Source organism: Protomyctophum bolini (genome assembly GCF_963924005.1).
Source record: "Protomyctophum bolini genome assembly, chromosome: 6".
Lineage (NCBI taxonomy): Eukaryota > Metazoa > Chordata > Actinopteri > Myctophiformes > Myctophidae > Protomyctophum > Protomyctophum bolini.
The window spans coordinates 23507025-23521155 of NC_137867.1; the positions used below are offsets into that span (position 1 = coordinate 23507025).

Genomic DNA, 14131 nt, shown 5'->3' on the forward strand with positions numbered 1-14131 from the left:
AGAACATGGAATACCGATGGTGGTAACTTAATTTTGACTCAAAATAGTATCTGATTACTTGTTTTCAGCTCTTATATCTGATATAAAAATTGGTACATATGGCATAACTGGGCAACTAATGGAGTTGATTTATGAGATGACTGAAGCAATTCAAGTTCAGTCAAAGGTCGAATGTCAAGGTCATTTTCAATCCGAAATGTTAACAAAACTGGCATATCTTGGCCTTAACTTTTATGTTGACTTTGCCCTCAATAATACGTAGCAAATACCGGGGCACGGTGGCACAGTTGGTAGTGCTGTCGCCTCACAGCTAGAAGGTCCTGGGTTCGATTCCCACTCGGGGCGCTGTGGGTGCTGGCGGCGTGTTTCCTCCTCCGCGTCATCAGTGCCCATACCCGAAGGCGGGGTTGGCGAAAGGGCCTTTCTGTGTGGAGTTTGCATGTTCTCCCCGTGTCCCCTAGGGTAGGTACCCTCACAAAAACATGCAGTAATCCTGGTCTCTAAACTGCCTCCCCCTGGCCAGCCGGGGCGCCTGATGGAGGGGAAAGGAACTGGTTGGAATAACGTGTTCCTTCCACGCGCTACGTCCAACCAGGGAAACTCCCCCCTGTCAGGTGTAAAGGAGCAACTTGGACACTCGGGCATGAAGGGAGCATGAGTTAAGTCCGTTGCTCTCCCCAGGTTGGCGGAGGGTGTGTAGAGCCCAGGATCACAGTAGATGATTGACACAGGGGTGAGAAATGGGATAAAAAATATATAAAAAAAAAAAAAAAATACATAGCAAATTAAATTACATTTTGTAGCAAAATAGTTTTATTATTTTATTATGCACGATAATCACAAATATCAGTCTAATTTAAAATGTATTTTGCCATCTTTTCTCCCCTTGCTAAGGCCTTTTCAGTCAGGTCCTTATTTTTTTTAAATATTAGTAAAAATGCTGGCAGTGTGTGCAGACTGTTCTAGAGAAACAGTTAATGAGTTAATATTGAACTACGCAACGTCTTCCTCATCAGAACTGTCCTGTTCAACTGTAGGCATTGAATCTTGCTTAGTTGCTTGGTTCGTACAGTTCTGGAGTTTGCAGAGGTCTGCACATGTCAACCCATTGCTGAGACAACTGCAGTTAGGAAGCTTGCATAGACGTGCACATTTACGAGTAACTTACTTACTTACTGTACATCCGGTGCAGGGGCTGTGCCCATCCAGTGAAATGCTAACTGTCCACAATCAACAGTTGTCCATCGACTCTGTATGGGGCAGATGGGTGAGTCTGCAGAGAGCATTTCCATATTCTAGTCTGGTAATTGGCACAGAGGGCATGGAGAAATAGACATTCTCTACATGGTGGGAGTTGACTGGAATCAGCCTCTCTCCTGGCACAGACAAGCTGGTAGTGGATCTTGTTCATGTCACTGGAGGTGGTCCCAGACAGGTAGCAGCTACAAGTGAACTGTTGCAGTTGGTCAAAGAGCTCTGTTGAAACATCCCAAGTCTGGCCAAGTTGTTTGAATGTCTCCTGAAAATCAGGGGTTTTCTTCAGTAACCCCAAAACATGCATTCAGTTTTACACAACCAGCAAAGTCACTCAATGTCACATCTTGTAAATGCGTGAGCACAACTAGACTCTCCCAAAGCAAGGCATAGCTTGTCTATGTCCACGAACAGGAAATGGGGGCGGGGGATGGGAAGTGACACGCAGTAATGGTTGTCGGGATCGAGAGTTGAACCCGCGACACATTGTCAGGCTGGATTAAGCCTGGGCCCAGAAGTCATATTTTGACTTTCTCCATTAACCCTCAATGCATGGAGAACTGTTACCTTTTTCTTAACTACAGTATTTCACCTATCATTACTTGTCCTCACTCCTGTTACACCAACATTGGTAACTTTCCACAGCTACCCCACAACACAGCAGGTACTGTCTGAACGCAATGTTTTTCCCATAATACTAAATATACATTAACTAAACATAAATCTCACTTGAATTGGATTGGAATACTTTACAATTTCATCATTTAAAAATAATTGCCTCCCATCCCAGTCGGGGGCCCCCGGGCTGCAGCCAACCCTAGCCCAACGGTAGATCCGGCTCTGATTGCCCGTCTGGGAACCGTAGCAGATTACAGCTATAGGACGCAATCCCAGATAACTATTCTGGAGCATGAGAGCCTTGGGAGGTCAACCTCCCAAAAGTAATCAATCAATCTGAAATGGGATTTTGAGACAGTTTTTCCAGGTAGTGAGAGTGAATGGAAAGAGGAAAACGGTTATTTCAACATGTTGAGCACAGAAGCAGCGACAAAGTTGATTGACAATATCTTTACTTAAATCATGCCCAGGTACATCCTAAGGTAAAAGCACTGCGGATTAAGTGAATTTCAAACTTTCTGTAACAAAAAGTGCTGTGCAGTGCCATTTTAGTAGCCCAAGCTAATGTTGAGAGAGGGTTAGATTGAAAGCAATCTGAGAATCCCATCGTCAAATATTCGGGAAAACAGCGCCTCCGCTGTTGTTCCTCGAAATTAGACTCTGGGGGCAAGCTCTGTTTAGAATTTCGATCAACCGGAAAGGCCCTTGCTTTTCCGCCGAGTTCCACTACTACCGCTGTGCCGCACTGTTTTCATTCCTACTTTCAACCATTCCTTTGCGGAACAAAACATGGATGTAACGGAGGAGGACATTTTTGCTAGTGTGCTAAGGAGAGTTGCTGTTCTACACAATGTTGAACATATCAAACCGCTTCAGCACATTTGTTTGAAATATTTAATCGATCGACGAGATGTTTTATTATGTTTACCTACTGGTTTTGGAAAAAGCCTCGTATATCAAGTAGGGATGTCAGTAACGGATAGTTTCCCAACCGGTTAGCCGACAGGATTAACCGGGTCATTAACGGATAGTGGTTGATTTTTTTCTTTTTTTTAATAGGCTACCCCAAATGTAATATGCATGTATAGGCTACATAATTAAAGTTGGTAGACGAATGGTATACATTTATTTATGCTCCTTTTTTAAAAGACAAACAAAAAAGCAACATTTAACAATATAAATAAATTGTTGTAGGCTTAATCATCAATAAACATCGCATCTGCGCGTCTACAGTAGTCCTACAGAGGTCCGCCGGTTCTAGTCCAAAACATAAATAAATCCAGTCCAGATCTGAGCAACTTATACCTATAAAGCCACTGGACGCATGGGCTAAGCCTTTTTTTATTATTAAGGAAGATCAGCAAGCATGTCACCGTGTTCCGTTTGTTGACTTTTCGCTGACGAGAAAACCCTCAAACATCGATAGCACATGGCTAACTTGATAGCCGTAAGCCGTGCCAGTGTGGGGAGACGGATAAGAGGAGGAAGCGGCAGCGGCTGTAAACGTTCTCCCTCCAGGCCAAATGGCCAATAATGGAATTAATAATGCCAAGTAGGTCTCTGCATTTATACGGTTGACATGTGTTCATCTCGTCTCGCTGTCACTCGCTTACATTTCGACTACCGCAAGTCCGCAAAGCTACCCTTGTAGCCAACTAGCCAGAAGTACAACAGAGAACTTTGGGACATTGAGGGGGCAGAAAACCGAGCCAGAGCGCTGTTCATGCAGCCTGGAGTGTGACAAGCTGGGCGGCGCAAATAAGAACAATTTTAGGCATGTGTGCAACATGACAACTGTTTTAAAGTATTGTACAGTGACAAGTACAGTCTCTGTAATGTTTATGTTGTACTATTACTAAAAACGATCTAAAATAAAGGGATTTAAGATCAGAACACGTATTTATTATTATGCAAATTAATCGTTAAAGCTGATAAAAATCTCCGGATGTTTTTTAACGGTCGGCTAACCGGTTAGCCGGTTGTTTGGTGTTGTTTGTTGACCAGAGGAAGCCATGTTCAATAATAAGAAGCGTGTATAGGTTTGCTTCCAGTGGGACGAAATTTCCTAGCCGCACACACATGTAAATCCCGCCCACTAAATGTGATTGGGTGATTGCGCGGCTGACTTCCTGAACTACAGCGTCCATACTTGTAGGCCAGTGATACGTTTCTTTCTACTGCTTGCCGACAGACTAGTTGACGCGAGGCAACAGTCTGTCTTGAGAGACTAGATTGAAAGTGACCTTTGAATTTTTGGGTGACGTTCTTCGTTTCTGTCCCATTTAGAAATGGCAACATAAGTGAAATTACTGGTCGATGGCATGTTGAACCCCCTTCCCGGGCCCTCTTTGAACCCATCAACCCTACTTTATGTACCTGGTTCTTGAATCACAATGTCAGTGCAGCTGCAGAGACTCTGAATTGGGCTTTTCCCTATTATCACAAGTTGAGAAACGCCGTCAGCTGAGGTCATTTTATTTAACCTGGATAATCCAATTTAAATCCACTCCGTAGAAAATATTCTCTGTATCCTGGCAGTCATGGCCACCTAAGCCAGTTTCCTCAACAAGATTATCTCAAACTGCTTCTTGCTTGGCTGCAATATTAGTCTCTCTCTCTCTCTCTCTCTCTCTCTCTCTCTCTCTCTCTCTCTCTCTCTCTCTCCTCTCTCCTCTCTCCTCTCTTCCTGTCATGCAAATGTTCTCTTTCTTATCCTTCCACTCAGTCTCTTGTTTGAATAGACATGCAGGCACACATTATACTGCAGGAAAACTGTTAGTAGAAACTCTTTGAGCGGTGCTGATGATATCTACCCGTTGGGCACTGGTCTACTTGGAACGATGCAAGTTGGAAATGCATGCCTCACCCAGATATTATGTCCCTTTTATGCCCATATATGGAGTTCTTTGTCAGGCATGGCTCTGGGCATGCCCAAATATGGAGTCTATACAGATATCAGAACAATCATTGTGATGTCAGAACTCAGAACAGGCCAGCTCCATATATGGAGATATAGGGGTGATCAGGTCCAGAGCCCGGGCAGAGGCATTTCTGCTGGTTCTGGACAACCGGCTCTCCGACGGAACCCCAATATATTGGGGTTCAAGTGGTTATATGTCAATTAGAAAATTAGGGGGAAATATTTACTTATTTATGTACCGTATATTTCCAAATAACAGCCCTTACTCAAATAGCTGTCCACTACCTAATAACGGCCAAGGTTCTTACACCATTTTGCGTAATAACCGCCTCGTCCAAATAACCGCCCTCGTCCATATAACCGCCCATGGGCCGTTATTTGCAAACTTAGTCAGCCTCATTTATTATTATATAATTATTATATATACAGCGTGCTGAGTTTGCAGATCTCCGCACGCCACTCACGTGGCCTCACAATAGCGCAACAACAAAGTCCTCCCACTCCTCCACATCCCCAAAATAAATCTATAGCTATAGTGCCATATACTCAGCCTATGCACAACTAATTGTTTTAATTCAAAGTGGTATATATTCTGTGAAATGTTTGTCATGCGTGTATCTACAAGCTCCAAGTGTTGCATCGACAGCGCGTTATGACGAGCTTGTGCACGGCGTGCGCCAGCGCCACTCACCATGAATTCAAGCAGAGTTTTTCACAAGTATAGGTAAAACACCGTCACCACAAGGTCCTCAGTGCAACACAAAAGTTGAGATTTAACTCGTTCTATAATGCAATCCTCAATCGATTGTTATAATTCCAAGTGGTAAATACTCTGTGAAGTGTATATTTTCATTGGCTACAACCCATGTTTTTATATGCCTTTATCAAATGATATGGAGATGGTAAGGTAAAGCCCAAACCCTGTTAGCCATGCAGCCTATATTTCATGCACTGAGTGGTGGTGGTGCGCTTGTTCGGTCTACATCAGGGGTAACCAACCAGGGGTTCGCGAGCTACCAGTAGCTTGCGGGAACCTTTCAAGTCGATCCCGAAGTGTCAGACTGACGGGCAGCCAGACATCACAGCAGAATGTCGTTTGCAAAAAAGAGCAGATCTACAAGCTAACAACGTGTAGAGGCTCGATGCATTTTAGCTTGAAGATCTGTTCCCCTTGCTTCCACCGCACCGCCCTCGGCCCTCCCCCTTTTAGCACTCTGTGCTCATGTGCTGTGTCCTGTGTGTCTGTTGTTCCCTCGCAGGCAGCACAGAGCGTCAGAGTGAACGCAGCATGATGGCGTCCCCGACACGTTGAATACTAAACTTATTTGTAAAGTTCGAACGCCAACTTTTAACCAAACGTGGGAGAAACACTGTGCACGGCTGCACGCACAAATAAAGAGTGCACTCGCGCACGCACATGACGGATTATTATCGATCAAAACAATCCTTAGCGTCGCTTACAAAAGCATGTGTTACACGAAACAAGTGTTTTTTCTAACACGTTTTAGTGGTAGATCTTGGCTTACAATTGGGAATAAAATGGGCTCTTGGGCTTGAAAAGGTTGGTTACCACTGGTCTACATCCTCTCAATTAGGGACTTTCCCAGCGGTTAATGTCACTGATGTGTAAGTTGTGTACAACCTTTATTCAAATAGTTGACAAATAATTAATTACAAAACTGAGCACATGTATTTTTTTTATCTATAAGGCCAAACCTTGAAAGAACATTTGAAAAAATATATAAAGAGTAGGCTATATGACAACCATTTAAAATATATATTGGAATCTGGGTCAAATCAATTAAGCTCAGGAGCTGCCTATAAGCTCACCAATTCTCAATATTAAATCAAAAAGACAAAAGACTTTGCCTGCTATGTATGTTTACATATACCTTTTCAATTTGCAAATAAAAACATGCTCGACAGTAACTGTAACCAAATAATGGCCCTGTGCTGACCACTGCAAAAATAAATAACGGCCTGTTTCTTTATAAACGCTCGGGGTCCGAATCGATTTTGCATATTAACAGCCCGGGCTACTATTTGCTAATATACGGGTATGTAAATACATTTGATATCAACATGATATACATACAGTATATATAAGGTGCTATGGAGTAATTTGGGGGTGCCCTGAGCCTAGAGTGCTGTCCCAAGTTCGTAATTATGGATGAATCGAATATTGACACTTTAACAGATGTTGATGAGTTGAGTTATTTGTGAATTAAACTCATGCACTTGAGTTTAATGTCGGGTTTAGTTGTCAGTTTTCATCTCTCATCTGATGATATGGTTGTGTGGCTGTAGAGCTTACGAAATATTCTTTGTTTATTTGCCCTTTCTCCTTGAAGTGGAGAACTGGTGGGAAGGTCAATGATAGGGTGCATAATGAAAGGGCTTTCCCCACACCACAGGGAGCGCCCTGCCCAGTGTCGAGTCCGTCGGAGAGCCGGTTGTCCAGAACCAGCACAAATGCCTCTGCCCGGGCTCTGAACCTGATCACCCCTATATGGAGCTGGCCTGTTCTGAGTTCTGACATCACAATGATTGTTCTGATATCTGTATAGACTCCATATTTGGGCATGCCCAGAGCCATGCCTGACAAAGAACTCCATATATGGGCATAAAAGGGACATAATATCTGGGTGAGGCATGCATTTCCAACTTGCATCGTTCCAAGTAGACCAGTGCCCAACGGGCACTGCTCTATTCTGCATAATGAGTACTTTTACTTGAAGTACATTTTGATGCTAATACTTTTGCAATAGACTATTTCTATATTGCGGCATTGATACTTGAAGAAATTGAGTACTTTTTCCACCACTGATCTTGGGCCCGCACAGTAAAATCCTCAGTGCTTCAATGAACATAACTCATAAACCAACTAAATAGAAAAAGCGGCACTCCAAAATAACACGTCAGCGTTCACAAATAAACATGAGAAATTGCATCTGAACCAGCCTTACATCTTTTATGTTGGAGTGCCGCTTTTTCCATTTAGTTTGTTTCTGAGTGAAGTTATTTTCAAAGCTGAGCACCCACTGCCTCAACCAAGGGCAGTCTCCAGAGGAAACACACCTGTTTTTCTTTCTTTGTCTGTTTCAATGAACACTCAGGATTTTACCGTGCAGTGTCTTTGCCCTTCTGTCCTATTTTTTCCTTCTCCTCCCTCTTTTCCCATCCCCTCCTATCTGTCTGTAGTGCATTTCATCCACTTTCAAACTTGGGAGGAGCACAGAAATAAAAAATACAGATGAGATGTTGAGATATGTTTGACTATGGTTTTTTTACCCAACATGTTTTTTTACATCCATTAATTAGCATTGGCTTGTTTATAGAAAGTCTGTTGTGGCCTAGATAATGACGCCAAAGCCACTTTTAATTAATGACCATGAAACATTTATGGAACCATAATTACTGGGGGAACGCTAAGCCTATTTAATATTGATCTGATGCTTAATTATTCCTGCTTTTCATAGTACTTTTTTCTTCTACATCTATTTTGTAATAAAATAACAATGTTTGAATTATGTTGACTTTTTATTTCTGTCTCTCACATAGCAACCTGTTTCAGTCAAAGTGAGCTGTAACATATCTGGCATCAGAGGAAGGGAATTATTTTTGTTTGTCATGCTCACATTTCTGATATCAGTAAAAAGCACCCGGGTTAAATCTTGATGACCACCAAAAGCATAATTGGCAGTTTGTTGATCCATTTGACTGTGTTCTGTCAAAGTCAAGGACTGATAGACAGCTTAATGTGAAAAGATGAGCTCTTATTCAAGCTCTTAGTGCTGTGATAATTCACTGTTAGCTTAACTGCTGTCAGATGTTATCCTCTCTCATGAAATACGGGAGGGAAGGAAGCCAAGAAAGAACCTCTTTTGATGGCCCATCATCCTGGTGGCTGGTTGAGTGTTCAAATCACATTCTGTGCTGTGCCCCCGATCTCTATCTCTCTCTCTGTGCTCTGTCCTGTTAATCTCTTCAGTTTAGTACACCACCAAATCAGGCCTTCAAATAACCTTTAACAAATTGTGAAATCCTGCTGTGTGGCGTAAAGTTTTAATGTTAAAACAGCTGCAATGGTGTACGCACATTAAAGTTACAAGCTACACAGAAACACTCAGAATGTCAATTCAGACCGTGGAATTCGGTCCTCTAGGAGGGCGAGGCAGCGCCACGAGGGGAGGGAACTGAGCATCTGGTTGGCATATGAGATAGAAGGGATTCCCAGGAAACTTGGTGACCCACTTCATGGTTTTTCTTTTTTAATGTAGCGTTTGGACATCAAAGGGGTTGAGACACATGGCTGCCATCTTGTAATGGATCTCACGTGAGATCTGAGAAAAAAGTGGGCATGCATGGATGGATGGAGGGAGGTAGGGAGGGAAAGAGGTTGGTAGCTAGGCATCTCTGTGACCCTTCTATTCCTGTCTGTGATTTTCTGTCTTACTGATCATCCATCTATATTACATTGATTTAGTAAGTAATCTTTTAAAATCTCCTCATCTGCCTTTCATTTCTTTTGCCCCCTTCCAATGACATCAATGTGTGAATATCCAAATGATTTTGTAAAAGTTGTTGTTCTGTTATTTTTACTCCTCTGACTTAGGAATATTATAATATCAGTTTGTTATTTTGTTTTCACTTCCACCAGTCCTCTGCTGTCATGGAGGGATGTGCAACATATTATCGTGAAGACCTCAAGAGCAGGACATCTCAACGCCCCTGACTGGAAGACCAATGCGGCTGGTTACAATGGTAAGTGTTTTTTGACTTGATTTGACACTCAAGATTTTGCTGTGTATATAGTGCTTTTACCACAGCCCCCATTTTGGTTTACAGTACAATCATATCTCCATGTTTCTGGCTAGATCACATAATCTAGCTCATTACTTGCTGCCAGCTATGTGATGAGGTTTGTTTCTCAATCAAAATATAAAATAAAAATCACACCTGTGTGAAGTGAGGGGAGCTCATGTATCATCATACATCTCATTCCGGCCAATCACAATTTACATCCTCACCTTCGTCTTCAATGTTTTTGTTAAGACAATGTTTGTGTTTACACAAAGCCTCAAAGCTGGACATAGGAGGTGCTAGTGCCCCTCAAAGAATGTGCCCTTGTTTTGCATACATTAACACCCTGAGCGTCAAGGGCGGAGTTCTCTGTTCAATCAATTAGTAACGCCCAGCGCTCAGGACGGAGATTGATCAAAAGGACGGAGATTATTGATATCAAAACCAATCGCATCGCTCCACAGGCTGGGAGCGTCTGTTGCGCAACATTCAATGTTATTTTCCTGTGGGACATCATCGTAAATGTTCCCCCCTCGACGAGATCAAAAATCTTAAAACTTGAATAACTCTTGATGTAAATCATTCCGTCCAATTCTAAGAAAAGATTGTGTTAGACGGGCCACCGCGGTCCCGTCGCTAGTCGCATTATGATGGGCGCTATGATTTAATGGATTAACCCCTATTGGGCGGGAACCCTTTTTGGTGTTTCAAGCATTATGTTATGCTTTAGCTATTTAAAAATAGCAGATCTACAAGCTCATAGTGTGGCACTCTGTGCCGCGCTATGAGCTTGTAGATCTGCTATTTTTTTAAGATCCTGAAAATGTGGCACAAATCTTTGAATATATATTCTTTCAGAGCGAACGTTTTTAACTAAAATCTTTCTTCTGGGGGGTCCCTGGAACAACATATTTTCAGATGGGTGTCGTAGGCTAATAACATATAATTCTGGGGGTCTTTGACATGACATTTTTTGAGAACCACTGATATAGAAACATGAGGTGTTTCAGAATTGTAGAATTGTTCCCAGGTCAAAATGGGTTAAATAACCCTCTGCGTTTGGGTAGGAAGTTATGACTTTGCACACTAGGAATAGTTTTGGAGTTTGGGGGATGCAATTTTGGGATACATGTTCCCACTGTGCACATTTACCTCCTGACTGCATTGATTAATACAAATAAAAAGAAATTAAAGTCTTATCAAGGGCTCTTTATTCGGTTATGTCGTTAGAAATACTCTGTCTCTTTGGGGATTTCTGATATGCTGCAATCACTGCAAACAATTCTTATCTTGAATATGAAGCAAGAAGAGAAAAGTCTTGAACAATTTCTTCACTATGCTGATTTTTTTTTTTTAACCAATGTTGGCGGCACTCCAGAGGAAAGCTCTATGCTTTGTGACTGACAGCTCTTTGTGTTTAATAGTCAGCCACCTGTATGGCTTTGGCCTGATGGATGCCGAGGCAATGGTGAGGGAGGCAGAGCAATGGAAGCAAGTTCCTGCCCAGCATGTTTGTGTGGAGAGTGCAGACCGACAGATCAGGTAGACTCACGCATATGCACACATGACACACACACACACACACACACACACACACACACCTTTTCTTGACGCACTTGTGTCACACTATTGGTTTGACAATCACATTGATTCAGATTGATTTTGACAATCACATTGATTCAGATTGATTTTGACAATCACATTGATTCAGATTGATTTTGGCAATCACATTGATTGATTATTGTGTGTGTAAAAACACAGAAGACTTAGTTTAGGCCACAAATAAAATCAAGAGAGCGCCAGGTTTATTTGGTCTTAAACATAGACTGTAAAAAATATGGACAAAGCGTTCCCCGGGTCTAACATGGACGTAAAATGAAGCCTGTAATTCCTTGCACTGTAAGTCGCCATATTTCTAGATCCGTTTGGGCCCAGCTGGCCATTGGCTGGCTCCGTTTGGGCCCTTTATGGTCATTTTTTAAATAAATGGGACCATCATTTTCCAAAAAGAATATTATGACATGAGAAATGAGACTTTAAACTAGTGAATGGAAGCAGAAAGTATTCATGACCATGTTTATTAAGGTAATACAGTCTAGGTGAAGTTGGGCCCAAATACATGGGCCTCTATGGAGCTATGGGTTTTTTTGGGCTCAATGACGGCGCCACAACAGGCCATTATATGAACTTTCAGGAAGTCCCGATTTCCTTAGTGGCTTCACGAAATATCTGTCTGACTGCCCCCCTGGTCTTAAAGCACAGCTAATTTAAAGGACAACTTTAGTTTTTTATTTATTATATTGTATTGTATTGTATTTGTGAAGCACTTTGGTACAATGAGAGTTGTTTTTAAATGTGCTATATAAATAAATTTGATTTGATTTGGAGTTTTTTTCAACCAAGGTTCATGTTTTAGGTTGTTTTCATTTGCTTCTTTCTTTAATTTTAGAGATTTTAGCTCTTTTTGACAGGGGGGCGGGGGCATTTGAACATGGGGCTAAATTTGTACAACATTTTATGGTGATTTATTTTTGTAGTATTTACTATAGTCCTACTAGATCCCAGGAAATTACATCTGGCCACGGAAGATCACAGGATTTACTGAATGTAAAGGTGGCCTACTGGGGGAAGGCTTATACTGTGTGTATAGGCTCAATATGTCAGTTTGTCACATTCAATAAATCCTGTGATCTTTTGTGGCCAGATGTAATTTCTTGGGGTCTAGGAGGACTATAGTAAATAATTAAAAAAATAAATCGCCATAAAAAATTGTAAAAAAAAATACATATTGTCAAAAACTGCTAAAATCCCTAAAACGAAAGAAAGCAGCAAATGAAAGAAAATTAACACTCATCTTTTAGTTTCTCTAATAACAACCTCGGTTGAAAAAAACTAAAGTTGTCCTTTAAGAGATTTATTGAGCTGCTGCAGTGGCAAAAAGCAAAGCAACAGTTTTATGGTAATTTTAATATTCATGTGAACAGATTTCAGTGGGCAGCAAATAAGAATGTGATATATTATTGAATAAATATCGATTACTGATGGGTTGTAGAGGTTATGTCTTATAGTCAAAGAATCATACGAGTGTTTTTATATCTTCACTTGCTATGTGTCATGGTTTGGTCAAAGCATCGTGCCTTATGTGACAGATATTGTTAAGCTGTTTGTAAAGTGGACGACTGTAAACTATACTGTATTTTATTAACAAGAACAAGGTAAACAAATTCACACTGCAAAAAGGCCATGTTAATCTGCATCTCTATCAAATAAAGCATCTCTATCAAAGTATGAATTATCCCAAGGGTTTAGTCTGTGAATTGTTCTGACATTGAACCTGTGGTAGAGTACATGTATCTTATGTGCATGTACATAAATGAGCCTTAAAAGTTTTTGGTTTGCCGTTGATTAACCACTTACAACCTGGCATCCCTATTTACGGCATGTCATAAAAGAAACATTTGTGAAAATGTACTATTAATATTATCCTTCAAATGGAAGATCTACAAGTTCACTCCACATCACATTGTGATGCTTGTAGATCGGCTATTTAATTAATTTTTTGAAGCTAAGACTTGTGCACGTGTCTGTGTGCATATGTGAACCTACGGTACAGTACATGTGCGTATGTCTGTGTCCTCTGTTATTGCACCTTTAGCTTGCTACATAACCACAGCCGCCGCAGATTTGCCGCATTCCCACACACCCTCTGGCTGGCCCCTCAGAGGGCGTTTGGTAATGTCTGTCTGCAATCGTTCGCTTCACTCCCCTTGGAGCACACGCGGGGAAAACTGGCTGATCTGTGTGCGATCAGACATGTCCTAATTGGCCCTGCATCTGCTCTGGTCAGTTCTATGCGTTTGGTTTCCATATCTGTGTTGTTGTTGAGAAGCCAGAGATGTGATGTCAGTCCTGTTCTCCCCAACCATTACTGCTGTCATCCATCCAATCAGTAATAGACTACTTTTGGAAGAGGCATTTCTTTTAGTTTTTTTTTCTTTCTTTTCTCTCGCTCTTTTCATTCCATGGCTTATGCAAGAGTAAAATATCACTACGGCCTGTTTCTCTGTTTTCAATGATTTCATATTAAATATTTACATTTGCTATTGGTTCTTGAGCCAATTATTAACTACCGCAAAGAAAGGAGATGAACTGAGTGGTTTGGAGAAGAAAAGTAGATCTCACGAGGGCTAATCTGGTAAATTAATGTTATGGAAAACAAGGGAACGACTTTGCTACCCTCCTCTAGTATTATTGGACCTCAGGAAACAAGACGTCTTGTAGCAATGCTTGAACTGAAAAGACTGCACAGTAAACGTGTATTCGGTAATACCAGTGTTTTCTTTACTCTGTTTTTATAAATCTACAAGCTCTTTGTGGCACATTGTGAGCTTGTTTTCGGTCAAGAGATTTGGTGTAGAGGGAAAAAAGGTAACCAAGTATAGACCCCTGAGGGACACCGGTCAACACAGTATATAGGGTTTAGTGCTAGATACTTCTCTGGCATTACTACTTATGGACATTGTTGTTTTAGATGTG

General features: G+C 41.4%; 1 protein-coding gene across 2 annotated transcripts in view; it reads left to right on the forward strand.

Annotated features, from left to right (window-relative positions):
* pcsk5b (proprotein convertase subtilisin/kexin type 5b) overlaps positions 1 to 14131 on the forward strand; it is a 73442-nt gene that overhangs the window by 40758 nt on the left and 18553 nt on the right. For both annotated transcript variants that reach the window (XM_080766562.1, XM_080766563.1), the window contains exons 10-11: positions 9453 to 9556; positions 11020 to 11137. In XM_080766562.1, the coding sequence (XP_080622688.1) occupies positions 9453 to 9556; positions 11020 to 11137 (222 nt within the window). The remainder of the gene's footprint in view (positions 1 to 9452; positions 9557 to 11019; positions 11138 to 14131) is intronic.